Source organism: Pleurodeles waltl, chromosome 5 (genome assembly GCF_031143425.1).
Source record: "Pleurodeles waltl isolate 20211129_DDA chromosome 5, aPleWal1.hap1.20221129, whole genome shotgun sequence".
NCBI classification, from domain to species: domain Eukaryota; kingdom Metazoa; phylum Chordata; class Amphibia; order Caudata; family Salamandridae; genus Pleurodeles; species Pleurodeles waltl.
In genome coordinates this window covers 982257586-982281159 of record NC_090444.1, presented here as the reverse complement: position 1 = coordinate 982281159, position 23574 = coordinate 982257586, and the positions used below count along the sequence as shown (strand labels likewise).

The 23574-nt window shown below is 44.1% G+C and overlaps 1 protein-coding gene across 1 annotated transcript in view; it reads left to right on the top strand.

Annotated features, from left to right (window-relative positions):
- The window catches only part of WTAP (WT1 associated protein), a 263014-nt gene extending 255603 nt beyond the window's left edge, over positions 1-7411 (top strand). The window contains exon 8 of the mRNA XM_069235141.1: positions 6219-7411. Within this exon, the coding sequence (XP_069091242.1) occupies positions 6219-6787 (569 nt within the window). The 3' untranslated portion in view covers positions 6788-7411. The remainder of the gene's footprint in view (positions 1-6218) is intronic.
- The last annotated feature ends 16163 nt before the right edge of the window (positions 7412-23574 follow it).

Here is a 23574-nt window from a genome sequence, read left to right as displayed (position 1 = left end):
TTTATCGCCTTTCAAAAACCTCATACAGGAAATCCAATTTCAAAACAAGGCATTGCTAGATGGATAGTTAAGTGCATTCAAACCTGCTATCTTAAAGCTAAAAGAGAACTGCCTATTACACCAAAGGCACACTCAACCAGAAAGAAAGGTGCTACCATGGCCTTTCTAGGAAATATTCCAATGAACGAAATAAGTAAGGCAGCGACATGGTCTACGCCTCATACATTTACCAAGCACTACTGTATAGATGTGCTAACTGCACAACAAGCAACAGTAGGTCAAGCTGTACTAAGAACATTATTCCAAACTACTTCAACTCCTACAGGCTGAACCACCGCTTTTGGGGAGATAACTGCTTACTAGTCTATGCACAGCATGTGTATCTGCAGCTACACATGCCATCGAACAGAAAATGTCACTTACCCAGTGTACATCTGTTTGTGGCATTAGTCGCTGCAGATTCACATGCACCCACCTGCCTCCCCGGGAGCCTGTAGCCGTTTAGAAGTAGATCTTAAACATTTGTACATTTGTAAATAGATTACTTGAAACTTTATTATGTACATACGCATTCACTCCATTGCATGGGCACTATTACTAGCATACACAACTCCTACCTCACCCTCTGCGGGGAAAACAATCTAAGATGGAGTCGACGCCCATGCGCAATGGAGTCGAAATGGGAGGAGTCCCTCGGTCTCGTGACTCGAAAAGACTTCTTCGAAGAAAAACAACTTGTAACACTCCGAGCCCAACACCAGATGGCGGGATGTGCACAGCATGTGAATCTGCAGCGACTAATGCCACGGACAGATGTACACTGGGTAAGTGACATTTTCCTTATACAGCCTCCGACTTTTACAATTGAAAAAAGAAAAAAAAGTTTTGAAGCACACAAATGAAATCTTGACCAGCAGGAAATCACCTAATCCGTGCAGTGTTACCTTTGCGCATTAGGTTCCACTAACATTGACCAACGTTAGTACAATCACAATAAATTGTTACTATCCCTGTCTCAAAAGTGCAGTCGACGACTTTTCACGACCTGCACCACAAATCATTAGCAGACATCAAGACCATAAATCAACTGTTTATCTATCTTGGGATCTTAGACAACTTCTTAGTCCAATAACCTCTTTGTCAAAGATGATAAACGTGCATAAGCATCAGCAGTTCATAAACTTCAGTAATTCATTCAACACTCAAGCGATACCAAAAGTTTAATAAAATTGCAACAATCAACTTCGGTGTATTGACACTCATGCCTCCAATTCTGCAACCACCTTAGAAAACTGCACTCCTTCAATCTTCACACTCTGGCTCTAGGCAATGGGTAATGGGCATCTATCTCGGGGCAATTTGTAATTACTAAAAGTCCTCTTTCTTATTACGTAAACTGTCCTATCACTACCAGCTTTGTTGGAGTAGGGAGTTTAAATAATTATGTAGTTTGTCATAAATCTTACCAACTCATCCTCTCAAAAGTTCCCGCTCTTACTGGGCCCAAGGGCGACAGACCTTTGCAGCAAATGGGAATTAGTCAGGAACTGTGAGTTAAAATCATCTTATTCAGTACAATTTCGATTTCTGTTTTGGGAGACAGTAAGAGTTGGTGTGACTTTCAAAGCATTACAATTTTTGTAAGTAAATCTTTATTGATCAGAGAACATTTTCAGTTAATACAAATCATTAATATCACAACAAATGCATAAACTGTGTTCTGAAAGGGGAAAAGTCCCTGTTCTAAGCTGTAGAGAATGAGAACACATCAGTTGGAACTCAAAAAGAGCTCTAAATTTGAGAGCTAAAATCATGAAGCTTTAGCATTAAATCTGAAATCATAATTGTAGGAAAGTACTGTCTTTCTTGGCACGTTACCCCCAATTTTATCTATATGTCAGTATGTTTTTGCCTGTCTCACTGGGATCCTGCTGGTCAGGACCCCAGTGCTCATAGTTTATGGCCTAATGTGTATGTCTATATAGTGCTTGACTGTGTCACTGAGGCATTGCTAATCAGAACCTCAGTGCTTATGCTCTCTCTGCTTTAAAATTTTTCACTTTAGGCTAGCGACTTCATTTACCAATATCAATTGGCACACAGGACCCCCCCCCCCCCCCTTATAAGTCCCTAGTATATGGTACCTAGGTACCCAGAGCATTGGGGTTCCAGGAGATCCTTATGGGCTGCAGAATTTCTATTGCCACTTAGAAGGAGCTCAGACAAACCCTTTCACAGGACCATTGCAGCCTGCGTGAAATAGTGCACTCACTATTTCACAGCCATTTTCACTGCACTTACAAGTCCCCTATATGTCTAACCTTCACTTGCTGAAGGTTAGGTGCAAAGTTACTAAGTATGAGGGCACCCTTGCACTAGCAAACGGGCCCCTACATAGTTCAGGGCCATTTCCTGGGACTTTGTGAGTGCGGGGACGCTATTACACACGTGCACTACATATAGGTCAACACCTATATGTAGCTTCACAATGGTAACTCAGAATATGGCCATGTAAGGTGCCTAAGATCATGGAATTGTACCCTCATTCCAAATCTGGTATTGGGGAGCCAATTCCATGCATTATGGGGGCTCCACCATGGATCCCCAGTACTGCCAAACCAGCTCTCTGAAGCTTGCACTGCAGCAACAGCTGCTGCCACCTCACAGACAGGGTTCTGCCCTCCTGGGGTCTGAGCAGCTCAGTCCCAGGAAAGCAGAACAAAGCATTTCCTCTGAGAGCAGGGTGTTACACCCTCTCCCTTTGGAAATAGGTGTTACAGGCTGGGGAGGGGTAGCCTCCCCCAGCCTCTGGAAATTCGTTGAAGGGCACAGATGGTGCTCTCCTTGCATAAGCCAGTCTACACCAGTTCAGGGACCCCTTGTCCCCTGCTCTGGTGCAAAAGTGGACAAAGGAAAGGAGAATGACCACTCCCCTGTTCATCACCACCCTAGGGGTGGTGCCCAGAGCTCCTCCAGTGTGCCCCAGACTTCAGCCATCTTGCTTTGCAAGGTGTGGGGGCACTCTGTAGGGCTCTGAGTAGCCAGTGCCAGCAGGTGACGTCAGAGACCCCTCCTGATAGGTCCTTACCTGATAAGGTTGCCAATCCCCCTCTCAGGGCTATTTAGGGTCTCTCCTGTGGGTTCTCTTTAGATTCTACTTGCAAGTTTCCAGCAGGAATCCTCTGCAACTACTACTTCATCCTCTGACCTCGGATCAACTGCAGCCTGCACCAGGAACCGCTGTAAGAGCAACAAAGTATCCACAAGGGATAATTTTCTTCTGCAATTGCAGCTCCACCCAGCAACTGCAACAGTTTCCACGGTGTGCACGGTCAGTGGACTCCCTGTCTTCACCCTGCACCAGAAGGACCGAAGAAATCTCCTGTGGGGTGACGGAGCCACTCCCCTTCTCACGCAGGCACCTTCCAAGTCAACGACTGGTACTCCTGGACTCGTCTCACAGTGACGAGCGTGCTCCTAGAAGCACAGAGGGGTGGACACCATTGACGTAGACTGTCCTAAGGTCCTGCTGATGCAATTTGGAGGAGGTAAGACCTTGCCTTCCCTGAGAGCGATGGTACCCCTGTGTACTGCGTCTCCATCACCTCCTGAGGCCTCTCTGCACTATTTGCAAAATTCCTTCGTGCACAGCCAGGCCCAGGTCCCCAGCACCTCATCCTGCAACGCTCAGCTCGCTGAGTTGTTCTCCGGCGGCGTGGGACCTTCCTTTGTTGTTCTGCACGAACTGCGTTTTGCACCTCCTTTGTCCCTGTGTCCTGGGACACCCGTGGGTGCTGTCTGGCATCCTAAGGGCTCTCTATAGTGCTGAGAGCCCCCACTTCCCCCTCACACAGTTTAGGCCTCCTGGGCCCAGCCAGTGCCATTTTTACGCAAAATGCATATTTGTCGTAACCAAGTCTTGTAGGCGACTTCCAACACGAAATCACGTCTGCATCCATCTTCACGTCATGGGACTTCTTTTGCATCACGCAGGAGCCCGCTGGCATCTTCCTAGGGTGCATTTCTGCAGTCTTCGTCCAAGCGGGGACTCTTCTTTTGCACCCTCTTCTGGGTTGGCAGGGGCTCCTGTCCTTCCTGGAACTTCTTTCAACTTCTGGACTTGGTCCCCTTCTTTTGCAGGTCTTCAGGTCCAGGAATCCAGCAGTTGTTTGCAGACTTGGTTGGTCACTGCAATAATCCATATCACAAGGTGTAGTGTGTCCTATGGAAACTTGCAGTACTTTAATCCTGCTTTTCTGGGGTGGGGTAATTTACTTACCTTCACAGTATTCTTACTCTCCCAGCGATTCTGCACACACTACACTTGTCTAGGGGAGAATTTGTGATTTGAATTCCACTTTCTTAGTATATGGTTTGTGTTGCCCCTAGACCTATTTTCTCCCATTGCATTCTATAGCATTTCCTATTGTTTGCACTATCCTATGACTAATTACTTGTCTAATTGTGGTGTCTAGTGTATATATTGTGTAAAATACTTACCTCCAGAAGGAATATAGTCTCGAAGTTATTTTTGGTAGTGTCACCCAAATAAATACCCTTATTTTTTTTATAACACTGAGTATTGTCTTTACTTGTGTATAAGTACTGTGTAACTATAAGTGGTATTGCATGAGCGTTGCATGTCTCCTAGTTCAACCTAAGCAGCTCTGCTATAGCTACCTCTATCAGCCTAATGTGCTAGAACACTACTGCTTATCTAATAAGGAATAACTGGACCTGATATAAGGTGTAAGTACCTAAGGTACCCACTACAAACCAGGCCGGCCTCCTACAATAGTTTAGAACCTCTCATAAAGAGAGGTTCAAGAAACTCAAAGTAGCATATATTCAGGCAGGGGAAATAAAGGATCTCTCAATAAACCTGAGAAATTTCTGCAAAGGGCTCTGCAGAATCAGCAGAGAGTCTGGGTCAGAAGAGATTCTGGCAGTATCTCATGGCCTCATCTTGGAGCACACATTTATATAACATTTCATCTCAATAGTTCGCCGCAAGTTATATCTATCTTCAGTCAGTCCATCCAATCAGCACACGGTGTCATCATAGGAACAAGAAAGCTTCCGTCGTCTAAAGAGTCTAAGGACAATGACTTATAGAAATTAAAGTTCTAGAAAGAAACTTTTTTGTGTACATTTAGCAAGTTGAGGTAAAATTCCCACCGTTCACCTACAACAAAACAAACTGTTCATGGTTAGGCCTCTATATTACAGCATTAGGTAATGGATTTCTCATCCATTTAAATTGACAGATCTCTTGCTCATGTGAAACATTCCACGGAAATTAAACGAAACATTTTAATACATTATATTTTATGAAATCTAATCATTTGGAAAGTTTGAAATCTAACAATTTCTTATTAAATCATTCTATCTCAGCACATTTGTGTCATTAAATTTTAACATCTCACATTCCTGACCTAGGTACGGGTTTTGAAAACGAGGGAAAATGCATTCTGCAGCATTTTAAACTTAACCTTGATCGGTATGAAAGCCTACTGCTTTCTCGTGTTTAAAAAATACAGCTTTTCGTCCGAGGCCTACACCTTATTCCTACATGTTAATTAAATTTATTTTTTGTTATTTAAAACGCCCTACATGTTACTTAATTGACCAATAAGTGAATGAAATCCCAGCATGACCATACAGAATTGAAGCCATTGTTTTATTCCTTTTACATTTAACGAAGTTGAGGATCTTGATTTACCGTCTCTGTGCTGCATTTGAACTTCCAGGCATGCTGCAACCTGACGATTACACTTCTTGGTAACAACTGGCTTTCAGCTTCTTCTTTTGCACCCAGCACTACCTACATTTTACAAGAGAGCGCAGCATGGAAATAGGCAAAGGAACATACTGGAAACATTGTTTTCTCGAAAATAAGTTTCATACAGTATGTATAGAGAAGATTCCATCACCTGTTTTGAAAAGAGATGCATGAAAAGTTTGCATTTGACTGAAATAATAGTGAGACCCAAATTCGCCATGTTTATCGCTGGGTCCACTGTGGACAACCTTTGTGTCCAGTCCTCCTTCACTGTCATCTATCTGCTGAACAAGGTGGACTTGCTTAGTTGAAAAGTACTTTTAATTTTTTTTTCTTCCAAAAAAGGTGGTTAATTTTACAACTGAAGTGTGCTTATGTACGTTTTTAATTTTGTCAAGTGCTGGAAATTAAAAATTGTTTATTTCTTTAACTGCAGAACTGAATGATTTCATCATCCAACTTGATGAGGAGGTTGAGGGAATGCAAAGCACTATTTTGGTTCTCCAACAGCAGCTGAAGGATTCTCGCCAGCAACTGCTGATGTTTCAGCAGCAACAACAGTCACACGCCTCTGTCCCAAGCACCAGCAGGACTTCTGAGCCAACTGATCAGGGAGAGGCCTCCGGTAAAGACTGCAGCCGTCTGGCAAATGGGCCAAGCAACGGCAGCGCTTCCCTTCAGAGGACGTCTGGGTCAGGGTTTCATAGGGAGGGTGGAAGCTTAGAGAAAGACTTAACTGCATCCCCCGGAAATGGTAATAAACTCTCCAACCACTCAGAAGAGAGAGCTAGCAAAGCCACCAGCAGTAGCTACCTTAATCAACTGAGTATTGGGTATGAAAGTGTAGACTCTCCTACTGGAAGTGAAAACTCACTCACTCACCATTCAAATGATACAGACTCGAATCATGATCCTCAAGAGGAAAAACCACTTACTACAAAAGGTAACAGAACTATGAGTTCCCGACATGTTCAAAACGGTTTGGACTCCACTGTAAACGTATAGGGTTCAGTTTTGTAGCCCTTTTTCACCCTGCATTTTTATACAGCGTCATTTAAATTGGGAGTGACTACTGTACAGGAAGAATTTGAATTAGTGCATACTTTTTCACAATTTCGTTTCATTTTTTTCTTTCTTGCATTATGTAAATTCTCTGCCAGTTTGAACATTTTAACTGTTATGTTGGCTGTTGCAAAGAGATGTGTAGACACAAGTTATTTTTGTACGAGTTAATGTGAAGTCGAAGACGCACTCCTTTCCAAAAACATTTGACGTCTGTACAAATCTGTGTTTATGTAGACTCTGTGCTATGTGAGGGCATTCTTACTCTCATAATAGACCCATTTAAACGCTTGTCATAGTATACTGTGAGTTTAAGACTGCCATGTTTGCCCGACTCAGTAGTTTTGTTCTCATACAGTAGGACTTCAGTCCTGTGGTAGTTTGATTGTTGCTGTTTTCCACCACATATCTGTGAAGTTTCTCTTGGTGACTGAATGTTGAAGGCCTGTGTGCATAGTTACTCAGTTTTTAAGGACTGTTGTACTTCGTTCATGCAAATTGCTCTGTGGCTCAAATATTATCTTACCTGTACTGACCAAACATAAATAAAGATTTTTAATATCAGAAGTGTTTTTTTCTCAACTATAACGTGTACTAATGCACAATGACATTTTTGATAAGTACGTGGACGTTGTATTTAGAGGTCCTTGCAGCGCACTGTACTAATTAACTTTTACATTTGATTCAAGATTTTGAATAACGTGACTTGTTTCTCTACATTTAAAGAACCAAACCTTCATGGGGATACAGAAGAAATGGAGTTACAGATGGCTCGCCCAACTGCAAAGGCGATGGTGTTGTGTGTGGTTTGTCGTAAGGCACATTCTAAAACTCAAAGTGGGTAGCATCAATTGTGAATCCATACCTAATTTTATGTTGTGTATAGAGACTAGAAGAAACCGGCATAGAATAGCCCCAGAAAAAAGAATCTCAGAACACAGGTCTTCGCTTCTTCATCTGTTTTTCACATTTATTTTTTGTGTATTTCGCTCAGTCTTTTGCCCTTTGGATGACTGATAAATTATTTATCGACAGGTAGATGGAACTGGTCTATATTTTACCCTCGGTGTTCTCTTGCATTAGAGATCCCGATTTGCTGTAAGGGATATAGTCCGAGTAAGATTTGTTCCAAATGTTTTTGTTTTGCCTCAATTTTGCAAGTTTTCAGAGAAGAAAAATCGTTTTTTCTTCACAAATCTAAGTTTGTGAAGGGAAAGGTGGGGGCCCTTGAGCTTTTCAATGTTACCTGGTTTCACCACTGTTGCCTATAAAGCAAAGGTGCAATGTAGAAGTTATACTCATCCTTTAGACATTGACTTTCTCCCTTCTACCATGTTTCCCCAATATCGGAGATGAGTGAATTAGGGGCTTTTTGTTTCTTTAATTTTTACCCTTGCTGCAAGTCTGTTTTGTCGGGGAATGCAACATCATTGATAGTGGCATGTTAATCCAGGACTAAAATTCCCTGAGTTGGGAAGGGGTCCGCATTATCGAAAGCTTTTTCTACTAAATGCCTTCTACTGCAGAACAGTTTTTGTGAGCCATCAAAATGCCTTTGTTGTAGTCGAGATGATGGAAAAAAGCACTATTTTCCACACACAAAGAATTGTCACACTTGCCACATTGCCATCTGCTACATAATGTGCTGATGTTTACCAAAAACAAATATTTTTTAAATCAAAGCATGTTAAAATTGCCGTGCACGGTGCAATTTTGCACCAAAGTGTACACAAATTCACTGGTCACTTTCAGCTGTCGACTAATGAATTAGCCATTTAGAGTTGACGATGTTGCCAATACAGTATAGGCATCACTTTCTGAAGGACCGGTTTAAGGAATTCTGTCTGCAACAGGAAACCAAAACCTTAAATATGTAAATGCAGCTTTACGGGGGGATTTGTCATTTTCTGTATCATTACACATTTATGTGCACATCATGTATGCTGTTATGAAAATGTTAAATCCTAAGATATATTAATGCATACAGTACTTTGTAGTGAAGCTAGTAACTGAGGAAATAATTCTTCTGTTCTGAAGAGCAGTTACTGAAAGAGGTGCTGCATAATTTGCCTCTCAACGTGTAATTTATTTAATCCTGCCATATAATTCTGCACTGGTGCATGATTTCAGTGGCCTGATTACAGTGCCAGAAAATGTTTACTTAGTAGCAAGAATTCGATGAACAAATGCTACGTTTTTTCTTTCTGCAAGGACCACTCTGACATTGGGTAGACTGCTATAGATTGAAACACTTAGTAAACGCCAAATTAAAGTTGGATAAATAGCTCCAGATTAGGATATTCTTAGTATTGGAAGATGTATATTTCTGTCTAAACTATGCTTCCTAAAAGCATTCCTCTAAAAGGTCTCGCAACCCAAATGCTCTTGAAGTCAAAAGTCTGTACGTACTCCCTTTAAGTATTCCATGCTTTGACATCACAAAGATAGGGACGGCCTTATAAGCGCAGGCAATTTATTACGGCGAATTTGTTCCAATCCTTGGGCACACCAAAGGTATAATATTGAATCCTGATAACTTTATGGTCTCCCTGCATGAAGACTACACATTTACAGAAGGCACTGCTTAAGTATTCTGGAGGACCCATATTTCAAATGGAAGACTGAAAGAGCTAGCCTATCTGGGGCTTGCTTGCTTGCTGTATGTACATTGTCACAAAATGTGTTTCAGAAGCATTTACCTTTTCCAAAACCTAGGTGGACCAAGATGTTTAAAAAGCAAATTATTTTACAATGCTGATATAAATGTGTGATTTAAGACGTGCAGCAGTATTTAGATATGACTGCTGGTACGTACCCCCGGCAGATAGAGAATAAAGATAAATTCAAGGTCAAAAGACTGCACGATGCCTAGGCCAGTTAAGTTTTGACTAATCAGCTTGAAACTACTGCCTTGTTTAGAGCAATGGTTCTTAACCAGTGGTTGGAGGGGTTTGTGAGAAATACTCATGGTGTCTCGGACTGTTAAAAAATGAAATTTGTCAATTAAAATTAATAAAGTATATACAAATAAAGAAGCAAAATTGAACATTTGAAAATGTTTCTATAGTTTGTGAATTACACAATATTTTAATAATATTTGAACACTTTGATGTATGCTTGTTTTTGTATTGTTTTGAGGCTCATATTATAGAAACTGCTTATTTAGCTGGGGGAGTTCTAATAAGGACTTAGCAAGGGTCCCCAGATTCCAGTAATGATTGTGACTGAAAACAACTGAGAGAAGATAGGGACCCTTCCTTAACTCCACTGGGAGACCTGCACCAGTACCAACCAGGTGGTTGGAGAAGTCAGGTAGTGGTCATGAAGAACACCCCCTTTACGTTCTGCCCAAACTGCCACCAGAACTTTGCCCAGAGAGACCTCCCCACCCGCATAAAGTCTGCAATCTCTCTCTCCCGAAGGATCATCAAGATGAGAACTGTACGCATTTGTACTCAGGACCCTCGAGGAACACTGATGCCAGAGGCTAGATCACTACACCATGGCCAGCAATCGGAAGGAACGAGTTTCACTTAAGGACACCGGCCTGTCGTGCGAAGACTGGGAGAACGGCAAGAAGGCACAGAGGGCCCAAGGAGAAGACTCTGATATTGATATCCATGAGGGGGATGCTGAAAAAAGGCAAGCGGCAAAGACAGTCTAAGGACGCCAGAAGAAAAAAGAGAAAAGTAATGAAAACTGCCAGAAGCTTTTGACCCGAAGCCCCTGGACTGTAAACACCAGAAGGCAGCCTTGGTGTCGAGGCACTCGACGACTGAAGGTCCGTCAAAACTCAGTTACATGGATCCCAAACGGGGGATACTGAGAGAGTTAGGTTAATGTTGAAACCCTCGACCACGCCATCTGGGAAGGCAAAAGTTTCAGATGCGACTGACCAGTCAATGCCGAAAAAGACTGGCCTCGACGCACAACAAAAAATTCTTGAGGTGAAATGAAAAAAGAGAAGGCTTGAGCCTGAAATGACTGCTCTCCTACAACCTAAGGAATTTGCAGAATCCCTGAAGGTTTTTAGAATTCCTACCAAGCCTTCAACATAAACCGAGGCAGAAGATGACCTGTCTGCCCTAGAGGCCCCAGCAACACTGTAACCTCACAAAGAGGAACAGGTAGTGTTTTTTTATAAGCTCAAAAGGGGCGAAGAGACATCTGGGTTCGACAAGGAGTCGTGGTAGGACCTTGACTCAGCAGGAGGAGGAGTAGGGAACTGTTCTTTAAGGCCATCACCACCAGATGACTAGCCCGCTACAACAACCTCAGAAAGAGGGTTGCAGAAACCTGTGGGGTCTGATTGGAGGAGGAGAAAGGACACTCTTGCTTCCTCCTACAAACATTGATGCCCTCTAACAAGGGGAAGTTGTATTTGCCCTTGGTACCGAGTACCCTTGACCGGGTGAAGGAGGCATCCAGGGAACCAGCCACAGCAAAGGCTGTGTCAGCGAGCGTACAGCATCATCTTCTCAGGCCCCTAGATGCATCCAGGGTAACATCCCTGCTGACTCATTGGGACAACTGCAGGGAAAAGAAATAACGCCCACACATCTACAGGCCCACTGCTTGAAAAGGAGAGCAAGAGACTCTTACTTGGTGGGCAGAAACATGACATGTAGAGGGAGGCTGCAACCCAGTGGTGGATTCCCAACACCTGTGCCCTACTGAACAGATTTGGACACAAGCAGTAGGAAGAGATGGAGCTCTCATGCAATATCTGCCCGAGTTGTATAAGAAAGGAGCCAAAGCTGTGATGAAGGAAGGGGAAAAACACTTGCCTTAAGCCAGCATTGGATGCTGAAGATACTGCCAGTAGGCAAATGTGCACGGCACTACACTGGAGAAGTGTGGCACAATGGTTAGAGTGGCAGACCCTGAAGCAGAGATATGGCTTGCGACCAGGGTTCAATTCCCGCCTTGGCAGGTCTTGGGCTCAATTCCCTTGGACCAGATCATTCTCGCCTCGGTGCATAATCTAATTAATGGGTCCCATTCTGTAACTCTGGGCAATAGCTTGCTTAATCTCCACAACGGCCCTGACGGTGCTTGGATGCCTGGCATCACCCTGGGGGTTACCGAGGAGTGGGCACCTCACAGGGAAAAGCCAGGAGGGGTTCCACAGCGGTATGTGTACAGCACCTTGAGACCCTAACGGTGGAGTAGTGCGCTATACAAGTGCAACGTTTACGTTTACACTAAAGTGCCGTGCTTGGCTCCGGAAATCTGGTTTTAAGCCAAAGGTACAGGCATTTGTCATCAGTATGCCCTTCACAGGAGACACCCTATTCGGACAGCCAGTCTAGTCCTTGGAGCAACTCAAAAAGGACAATGAAACATCTAAGGCAATACAGAGTGTAGGAAGCTGGCCCTTTGTGTGAATACCATGTAAAGGGTCCAGGGATTCCCCCAATGAGTGACGGGGCTTGCTATGCATTCTCAAAATGCTCTATTTAGGGGTAGTGTGGTCGAGCAGCCTTAGGCTTAACACACAGGAGTGCAAGACATATACAAATACCCACTATGGTCAATAAATGAGACACACGACTCAAGCAGGAGATCCACACCAATTTATAAAAATAGCAAGTATCTTTATATATGTTTAGGCATTAGACAAACATTTTCAACTGAGTAAGTTTTTAAATACGTATTTTTTTTGCTTTAATAAGTGGACACAGTGCAATGGTATCTTGTGAGAGGAAAACAACTTCTGCAATCAGGCACTGTATGACGACTTAAAGTACCAATCTGCAAGGTTTCAGGTGAGTATTAGGCAAGGGTCAGGACCACACCAACAGGTCACTGGGGCGGCTGTACAGTACAGTGTCGGGTGCCCAATGTATTTCAATAGAGATTGGGCTTGGGGGAAAAAGGCTGCATGTACTAGCCAGGAGGCGAATCGAGGTCAACCAACAGGTGTGTTAGAAACGTAGGGTGCTCTGGGACATAGGCATACCTTTGGTCCTTTTCTCCATGGGTCAGTGCGACAGGTGCAGAGGTGTCCTTTGTTTTGGGGTTTGTGTGTCAAGGAACGCTCGCTATTGAGCGGTCCTGTGGTCTAAGGCTACAGGCGTCTTCGGGGAGTTCTGGAGGGATGAAATCTCCATGGACTCAAGCTCAGGATAGCTGGGAGACATGGTTGCCACCAGCGGCCCACTGCAGCTCGGGCCAAAGGCAATGGGTGCAGTGGTTGTTTTAGGCATCATGCTTCTCTCACCACAGAAGCTGCTGGGGGCAAGGGGAGGGGAGAGATCTGCTGTTCACGTAAGGTCTTGAGTATTTATTGAAGACAGGCAGCCCTCCTGGATTTCTGGAGTCACCGCTACAAACGAGTCAACTATTAGTACAGATTTTGTTGAGGGATGCACAGGCCAGCAGGGTTGGTATCAGTTCAGCTGCTTCTTTTCTCCTATTCTGCTGTTGTGGCTCTTTGGTGGTCCTTGTTCTTCATAGGTCATCAAAATCTGGTGCCAGGTGCTCCCCTCAATACTAGATTTAGGGTTGTATAAGGTAGTAGCCAATGGGCTACTGGGGGTCACTATGCCCCTTATATAACCACTTCCTGTGGGAAGTGGGCATAGCCCTGTCCAAGAATTCCTTAGTATGCCATCACCAAGATGGCTACTTCTGAAAAATTATGTCCACTTCGCAGTAGCAGACTTCAGAGGTAGCACTAGCCTGGGAGTGGCACGCCTAACTGACTAGCTAATTTTCCCACCTGTCCTGCTGCAGAATGGGCCCTGGACAGGGGGTGTGGCTTCCTCTCATGTAAGGAAAGCCACATTTGTAGTTCAAAGGCGGCAGCCCTTTGAAGCTTCCCAAATAGGAGGGCTAAGCAGCAGCTCATCCTGTGGTCGGGATCTTAAACCCTCTTTCCAGACAGGCTTTTGTTCTGGACCTCCAGAGAGCAGAAGGTTCTCGCCATAGGGGTCCAGAATGGTGTATCTGGTAGCAGGCTGGCAGAAACTGTTCAGAGAGCGCACCAGAGGCTAGTAGGATTTCCAAGGGGCACCTCTAAGGTGCCCTCTGCGTGCATGTATTGGTAAATACAACACTAGCATCAGTGTGGGTTCACCAATACTTAATGTTTGATACCAAACATCCCTATCTTCAGTTACATCATGTAGCTGGAGAACTCGTATTGACCAGTGTCCAGCACGTGCATTTAAAATGGCTTCCCAGGTCATTTACTATGTCTGAGAATCGACAAAGACAGCAAGGGCATATCTGCTTGTGCACCTGGCAGCTATAGTAGCCTACACCCCGGGCACTTCAGGTAACAGCTTGTTCACAGCCCTTGTGGTAAAGAGATTCTTAGAAGGAACAAAAAAGAATCACTCCACCAAGGTCATTTCCAGCACTATTGTGGGACATAAATACCATACTTAGCAGTTCATGACAAAGTCCTTCGAACCTATGAACAAAATGGATATAAATCATTAAAGTTCAAAACAGCGTTCCTAATCGCAATCACATCACTACGCAGAGTAAGCGAAAAGAAAGCATTAACAATCCAAGAACTATATCTGCAAATACACAGAGACAAGGTGGTATTCAGAACTAACACACATTTTATGCCAAACATGATAACCCAGTTTCATGGTAAACAAAGTATTTGGCTACCATCCTCCAGCAAAGAACCGAAAAGACAGACAAAAAGAGGCCTACACACGTTTGATGTAAGGAGGGCTATAATGTACTAACTGAAAGAAACAAAAAAAACTTGCATAGGAAATTAGTTGGTTGTCTCATTTGCCAAAGCAAACGAGTGCCCCAGTAACCAAGGTAACAATTCCAAAATGGATTGTGGAAACAAAACAGACTTGCTACTCCAGGGCAGGAGGAAAACTGCCAACATGACTAAATTCAACACGGAAAAAGGGCGCAACACTTAATGTTCCGAGCGAACGTACCAATGGAGGCAATCTGTGCAGCAGCAACATGGGCATCGCCACACATTTTCACTAAACATTGTGTGGATATCCAAATGAACAAGGAAGCACAGGTGGGACAAAGAGTACTTCAACACCTGTTAGCTAGCACCTCCGCTTTTCATCTCAGCCATCCCTTAGGAGGGGATACCACTACATAATCAAATGCACAGCATGTGAATCCAGAAAAGGATTCATGCTGAAAAATGAAATGGTTACTGTAGGAAGTTGGCTCTGTATGCACTATTTCAAAGTAAGGAATAGTATGCACAAAGTCCAAGGGTCCCCTTAGAGGTAAGATAGTGGCAAAAAGAGATAATACTAATGCTCTATTTTGTGGTAGTGTGGTCGAGCAGTAGGCTTATCAAAGGAGTAGTGTTAAGCATTTGTTGTACATACACACAGGCAATAAATGAGGAACACACACTCAGAGACAATTCCAGGCCAATAGGTTTTTGTATAGAAAAATATATTTTCTTAGTTTATTTTAAGAACCACAGGTTCAAATTCTACATGTAATACTTTGCATGAAAGGTATTGCAGGTAAGTACTTTAGGAACTTTGAATAATCACAATAGCATATATACTTTTCAAATAAAACACATATAGCTATTTTAAAACTAGACAGTGCAATTTTCACAGTTCCTAGGGGAGGTAAGTAATTGTTAGTTCTTACAGGTAAATAAACCACCTACAGGGTTCAAGTTTGGGTCCAAGGTAGCCCACTGTTGGGGGTTCAGAGCAACCCCAAAGTTACCACACCAGCAGCTCAGGGCCGGTCAGGTGCAGAGTTCAAAGTGGTGCCCAAAACACATAGGCTTCAATGGAGAAGGGGGTGCCCCGGTTCCAGTCTGCCAACAGGTAAGTACCCGCGTCTTCGGAGGGCAGACCAGGGGGGTTTTGTAGGGCACCGGGGGGGACACAAGTTAGCACAGAAAGTACACCCTCAGCGGCACGGGGCGGCCGGGTGCAGTGTGCAAACACACGTCGGGTTTTCAATTAGAATCAATGGGAGACCAAGGGGTCTCTTCAGCGATGCAGGCAAGGGGGGGGGGGGCTCCTCGGGGTAGCCACCATCTGGGCAAGGGAGAGGGCCTCCTGGGGGTCACTCCTGCACTGGAGTTCCGATCTTTCAGGTCCTGGGGGCTGCGGGTGCAGTCTTTTCCAGGTGTCAGGATCTGGGAGTCAGGCAGTCTCGATCAGGGGGAGCCTCGGGATTCCCTCTGCAGGCGTCGCTGTGGGGACTCAGGGGGCGCAACTCTGGCTACTCACAGTCTCGTAGTCGCCGGGGAGTCCTCCCTGAAGTGTTTGTTCTCCACAAGTCGAGCCGGGGGCGTCGGGTGCAGAGTTGCAAGTCTCACGCTTCTGGCGGGAAACGCAGTTGTCTTGAAGTTGCTTCTTTGGAAACAAAGTTGCAGTCTTTGGTGCACAGGGCCACTGTTCTCTGGAGTTTCTTGGTCCTTCTAGAACAGGGCAGTCCTCTGAGGATTCAGAGGTCGCTGGTCCTGGGGAAAGCGTTGCTGGAGCAGTTTCTTCAGAAGGGGGGGAGACAGGCCGGTAGAGCTGGGGCCAAAGCAGTTGGTGTCTCCGTCTTCTCTGCAGGGTTTTTCAGCTTAGCAGTCCTCTTCTTCTTAGGTTGCAGGAATCTGAGTTCCTAGGTTCAGGGGAGCCCCTAAATACAGAATTTAGGGGTGTGTTTAGGTCAGGGAGGGCAGTAGCCAATGGCTACTAGCACTGAGGGTGGCTACACCCTCTTTGTGCCTCCTCCGAAGGGGAGGAGGTCACATTCCTATCGGGGGGATCCTCCATCTGCAAGATGGAGGATTCCTAAAAGTCAGAGTCACTTCAGCTCAGGTTGCCTTAGGGGCTGTCCTGACTGGTCAGTGACTCCTCCTTGTTTTTCTCATTATCTCCTCCGGACTTGCCGCCAAAAGTGGGGCCGTGGCCGGAGGGGGCGGGCAACTCCACTAGCTGGAATGCCCTGTGGTGCTGTAACAAAGGGGGTGAGCCTTTGAGGCTCACCGCCAGGTGTTACAGCTCCTGCAAGGGGGAGGTGATAAGCATCTCCACCCAGTGCAGGCTTTGTTACTAGCCACAGAGTGACAAAGGCACTCTCCCCATGTGGCCAGCAACATGTCTCGAGTGTGGCAGGCTGCTAAAACCAGTCAGCCTACACAGGTAGTTGGTTAAGGTTTCAGGGGGCACCTCTAAGGTGCCCTCTGGGGTGTATTTTACAATAAAATGTACACTGGCATCAGTGTGCATTTATTGTGCTGAGAAGTTTGATACCAAACTTCCCAGTTTTCAGTGTAGCCATTATGGTGCTGTGGAGTTCGTGTTTGACAGACTCCCAGACCATATACTCTTATGGCTACCCTGCACTTACAATGTCTAAGGTTTGGCTTAGACACTGTAGGGGCACAGTGCTCATGCACTGGTGCCCTCACCTATGGTATAGTGCACCCTGTCTTAGGGCTGTAAGGCCTGCTAGAGGGGTGACTTATCTATACTGCATAGCTGGTGCTGGGGCCTGGTTAGCAGGCCTCCGCACACTTTCAAATCAACATAGCATCAGCAAAGGCAATAAGTCAGGGGGTAACCATGCCAAGGAGGCATTTCCTTACAGTTACTTGCCAGTAGGAGTAATTTTGCTGCCTAAAGAGTTATCTATATTCACTTTCGACCCACCCACCTGGCAATAGTTACATTCAGGTGGGAAAGAAAGGATATTTAAGGAGGTATACCAAGGAAGTACAGAAAAAAAAAATCTGAAGATGATGACTATGCACATGAACAGCCAGGGAGCTGTCCGGTGTCACACAAGGGGATAGACATGCTTCCAAATAGAAATCGATGATGTCTACAACAAAAACAAGTATTTGCAATGCAGTGGGTCTCCCGTTTACTCGAGTTAGAGCTATTAGCGTTGTAAACTCCTAACCGGACTTTTCTTGCTACATAAAGTGAAAAGTAAAACAGTTTCACACAAGCTAGCCGACGGCTGCAATATAAACACACGAAAGGAAACAGAAGTCCATGTGCAATTAAACTTAATGGCATAAGTGCAATTATCCACGTAATTGCAAAAGTGCAATTTTTACATATAACCAGCAAAAGTGCCAATATCCATGTAACAGGGTCGATGTCATGGGAACACATTTTTAGTGTTCGACCGAAAAACAAAAAAGGCAACGAGTGAAACAAAGCAGCATCTACTAAAATATCAAAGGGCCTGGTCCATCTAAAACTGATAGCATGCCTATGTACATGGACAAAGAACAGGGAAATACTTAATAAAAATCCTGAAATGCTGGATTTGTTACAGAGTAAAAAATATTATTTTATGAAAATGAAAGCGTGTCTTTGCCTGGGCACAGAAAGGTTTAACATAAGAGTGGATGCAGGAAAAAGAAGTGCTTGGTGTCCCTGCCACTTAAGAATGCTATAGTCATGTCAAAGCCTGGGCGGGACTAATGGACAGGGCAGGCCCATGCATTGCAAATACCAATAGGACAACCAGGGGACAGAGTGGAAGAGTCCTGGTTCTCCAAAATATGTATTGATGGGCCCACTGGCACCCCTGGCGCAATGTAACCACTGGGATAAAGAGAGGGCACTGTGTGGCCATAAAGATAGGGTGGTGGGTAGTTACAAAGTAAGGTGTTATTTTAAGATGTAGGTCATCATAGGGGTCCGTACACTACTTTTGAATTTATCTTAGTGTAGTGGTAATCTCAACAGTGGTAATCCCTGCAGTGGTAATTTCAGCAGTAGTGGTAATCCCTGCAGTGGTAATCGGAGCTGTAGTAATCACAGTAGTGGTAATCTCTGTGGTAGTAATCTCAGCAGTGAGAATCTCAGAGGTAGTAATCCCAGTAGTGGTAATCTCAGCAGTGGTAATCCCTGCAGTCATAATTTCAACGGTGGTAATCTCATCAGAGGTAATCCCTGTAGTGGTAATCTTGGAAGTAGTAATCACAGTAGTGGTAACCCCTGCAGGGGTAATCTCAGATAGTAATCACTGTACTGGTAATATCAACAATATTAATCTCAGAGTTAGTAATCCCTGCAGTGATAATCTCAGAGGTAGCAATCCCAGTAGTTTTAATCTCAGCAGTGGTAATTCCTGCAGTGATAATTTCAACAATGGTAATCCTTGCACTGGTAATCTTGGAGGTAGTAATCACAGTAGTGGTAATCCCTGCAGTGGTACTCTCAGAGTTAGTAATCATAGTAGTGGTAGTCTCTACAGTGGTAATCCTTGCAGGGGTAATCTCAGAGGTCGTAATCACAGCAGTGGTTATCTCAGCATTGGTAATCCCTGCAGTGGTACTCTGAGGTAATAATCACAGTAGTTTTAATCTCAGCAGTGGTAATTGCTGTAGTGGTTATTTCAAAGGTGGTAATCTCAGCAGATGTAATCTTTGCACTGGTAGTCTCAGAGGTAGTCATCACAGTATTGGTAACCTCAGGAGTGGTAATCCCTGCAGTTGTAATCTCAGAGGGGCTCATTTCAGTGTAGTATATTCTATGTAGCGTTTTTTTTTTTTTTTAACACATGCTTTATTCGATCAATCGATCATCAAAGCGAATATACAATAATAGTAAGAATAAGGATAAAACCAATAATGATAATAGTAATAATAATACATAGATAAAATTATTATAAAACATGGATCCCTAAGAGCATAGTCCAATTAAAATTCTCGGTACACATAATACAGTTTCAATCCCCCTCCTGCGGTTCTTATAAGAATAAAAGGCGTAAAAAAATAGGGCTCTGAATTAAAACACAGTCCTTACAATGGAATTACGTATTCGCCATGCTACTAATAAATATTTACTAACAGCAAGTATTAAAACCGTAGAATGGTGAATTTTTAGAATCCTCAAAGCAGAGGCACACAGTCTCTTATCCCCATTTCGCGGCAAATATGACGAATCCACTTAGACCTGGGAAGGGAGTAAGCAGGGCAAAAAAACATAAAGTGTTCAACCGTTTCTGATTTTGCACCACAAACTGGGCATGTACTTGTATCTGTTTTTGTACCCCATCTGCACATCAATGACTTCAACGGCAACGACCCAAAACGGAATCTGGCATATAAGCTTTTACCGAGGATATCAGGAATATTGTCTAAATATGGTTCAAATTGTGGATACCACTTAAAATCTGTGAAGCGATTTGTTAAGGTGCCATAAGTTCTGTGGGTAATATAATTGTTGCATACAAAGGACCAATATATGCGTTTCAGCACGATGGAGTGAGCCTTTTCTAGTTTATGGGGTTCGTCCCAAAAGTGGCTGAGGCCAAGTTTGTTAAACCAACTTGATACATGTTTAACCCAAGGAATAGAGGTTGAGTTAGAACACATTAGCAGGTCGTGGAGTGAGGTCTTATAAGCGTCTAATTCGGGGTTAGTCCATAGTCGTATCCAATATAATAATGGTCTTAAAATAATTAGATCGGCTATGCGTCTCAGGCCCAAGTCTAAGAACAGTGGTATCAGTGGAGTACTAGGAGGACAGGCACACAAGGACCTCGCAAAACTGTTCTCACTGATAGGGAGCCTGTTACAGTCCGAAAACCCCCAGACCTCTGCTCCGTATGCAGCGGCACCCTGTGCTCTGGCAATGTAGATCTTAATTGCCGGGGAGACAGTTTTTGCTGTCGTGCCCCTGTAGAAACGCAGGATTGATGCCGCGCCATGCTGCAGGCGACCCACACTTTTGTTGATCTGTTCTGCCCAGTTCAGATTATCAGCAAGCCTTACACCCAAATAATCAATGGAGGAAACCTTATCCAGGAGATTCCCTTCTAAATGGATAGTACATTTCTTCCGCACTCCTGAGCAGAACGCCATTAACTTGGTCTTTTTATGATTCAGCTCTAGGCCGTAATCTCGACAAAAGGAGTTAAATCTATTGTTAAGAGTTTGGAGGCCCATGGGAGATTTAGAAATAAGAAGAGAGTTGTCAGCAAAAAGAAGGATTGGAATTTTTTGGGCACATAGGGTGGGGGCATCATTCTGGCACGTCATTAAAACCTGTGCAACCTCATTAATAAAAATAGAAAATAAAAATGGTGCCAACACACAACCCTGGCGAACACCCCTATTTATGGGGATTTTGTCCGTTAGTTCGCCTAGGTTCCCCCATCTCACCTGCGCATATGTGTCCTCATGCAACCGCTTTAAAAGTTGGATTAGATTGGCCGGAGTCCCTATTTTTTGTAACACCTCCCACAACTTTTCCCTCCGGACTAGATCAAAAGCTGATCTCAAATCAACAAAAGCGATGTATAATGGTTGTTTAGCCAGGGCTGTATATTTCCAGTACAGAATGGCCAGTCTAAAGACCTGGTCTATTGTACTGGTCCTTGGTCGAAATCCAGCTTGAAGAGGGGAAAGAATGTTCTGATCTTTGGCCCAATGGGTTAATCTACCTAGGAGTTGCTTGGCAAATATTTTTTGGATGTTGTCAATTAAACTAATTGGTCTGTAATTTGTCGGGAGGTTTACGTTACCCTTTTTGTGGATGGGGATAATTTCTGCACCCTATGTAGTGGTATATGGACTTTGTTGTATTTAAAGTGATGACATACAACCGTTCGTGATGGATCCTCGTTCTGATATGTTCGTTGCATTTGCGTGTGAATAAAGCTCAAACATGTTCTGTTTATAGGAAACAGAAGTCCGCTGGCAGTGAAAATTATCGGCAAAAGTGCAATTATCCATGTAACCACAAAAGTGCAATTATCCATGTAACCGGGTCGATGTCATGCAAAGCGCTCAACTTCTGCCCAGCAAGATTGCTCTGCCTACGAAATAAAGAGGAAGAATAGCGCAGAAACCATACGGAAAACATGGAGCCTCGTATGTTTTTAGTAGTTGGCTGATGCACTCGAGGAGGGCTAAACACTGGAAGAGGCATGACGTATGCATGCCTTCCACTAATGAAATCAAGCTAATTTTAAAAGACAAGCCCATGAACCAACCAAACGGATGGGCTTGACATGGGCTTGGTTAAACGCCCACAGAGAGATTACACCAGGGACGGAGGACTTTGTGTTCGACCCTAAAAAGGGAAAGAGAGAGAAAAGAAAAAGACAAAACAAGACTCAACCACTAGATGCAAGAATAATACACAACATGTGCATCCAGAAAATGCCTTAAACTGCATAGCTGCTCCTACTTGTAAATAACCATTTTGTTTTCCAGCATGAACCTTTTCTAAAATCACGTTGTTCATTTGACAACTTCAAGTGGTTGAGTCTGGAAATGTGTCTAACTTTAAAAGCTTTAAAAAAATATTTGGATCAATCAAGATGGTCATCATGACTCCAAGGTCAACTCTAAGCCCACAACACCCTAATACATAATCTCCATTTTAGATTACCCCCACCCCGAATTGAGATAGAGATATTTAAGAGACCTAGTCTTGAAGAGTAAGAGAAAAGTCTGGAAGTCAACACAAATCCAGGCTTTCAATGGATATCTTCAACCTGGTCTGTGAATGTATATCTCTAACTTTATGTATGTAAACATGTGGCTTATAGATGCTTAGCATACCCTTGTCATCTAGTGTTGGGCTGTGATGCTTTCATGTTGTTTTCTTTAAAAAAAAAATCTTGAGTCACGATATGTGGTGTGACTCTTCAAGGGAGGTCGATCTCAAGGACACCTATTTCCACATATTCATCCACACTGCTCATCAACTATACCTACCTTCAATTTATTGTAAGTGGATAACACTACCAATTCATAGACGTTCCTTTTGGGGTCATTGCGGCCCCAAGGGTATTTACGAAGTGCTTAGTTGTAAAGACTGTACATTTGTGAAGGGAGGGCATTCATGTCTTTTCCCAAATTCGATGATTGGCTGATCCAGACCGGCTGTAGGCCGCAGTGTCTAGCCTACACACAAGCATAAGTACCCCTGCTCCGCAGCCTAGGGTTCATTTAAATGCCTCCCAGTCCTACCTGCAGCATTTCCAAAACACTTGCTGAGGGTCCCTATTGGATGCAGGCATGGGGATACCTTACCCCAACCAGCTGAGTGAGCCTTTCAGCAGCTGCTACCTCTTTTTCAGCCCAAACACTGTGGGAGTCTCCTTGCATTTTCTAGGGATGATGACCTGTGCATTCCCATTGTTTCACATGCAAGGCTTTATATGCGCCCCAATAGAAGAGTGTCTTGTGATTCAGTGGTCTCAAGCAGAGGGAAATGGGAAGATCGAGTGTTGATACAGGCCAAGGCACACTGCTCTCTGCAGTGGTGGAACAGCAACAACTTGTTGCAAGGCAGGCCTTTTTATGCCCACAGTAGTGCACGTAACAATCACCACAGATGCCTCCCTCACAACTTGACTGTCCCGAGAACGTGGCCATCTCAACAGGCAACCTGGCGCTTCTATCTGTTCACTTTCAAAACCTTCTCAGAAGACATTTGGGACAAAGTAATCATCATAAATACAGACAACGTGACCGCCATGTGTTACCTGCAGAAGTAGGGTGGCCCATACTCTTTGTAGCTACCTCAGCCCATGGGAGTGCAGTGGTATAGAGTGAAGTGATGCACAGTAGAGTGGTACAGAATGCAGTGTTGTATGTAGTGTTGCAGAGTAGAGGGCAGTGGTGCAGAGTATAGTTGTTTAGAGTGCAGACGTAAAGAGTAGTGTAGCATCGAGGGTGTCAAGTGGATCAGAATGGTGTAGAGTGGTTCAGAGTAGAATGACTTGGCCTAGAATGGAGTGGTGCAGGGTAGAGTGCAGTGGTGCAGAGTACATTAGAA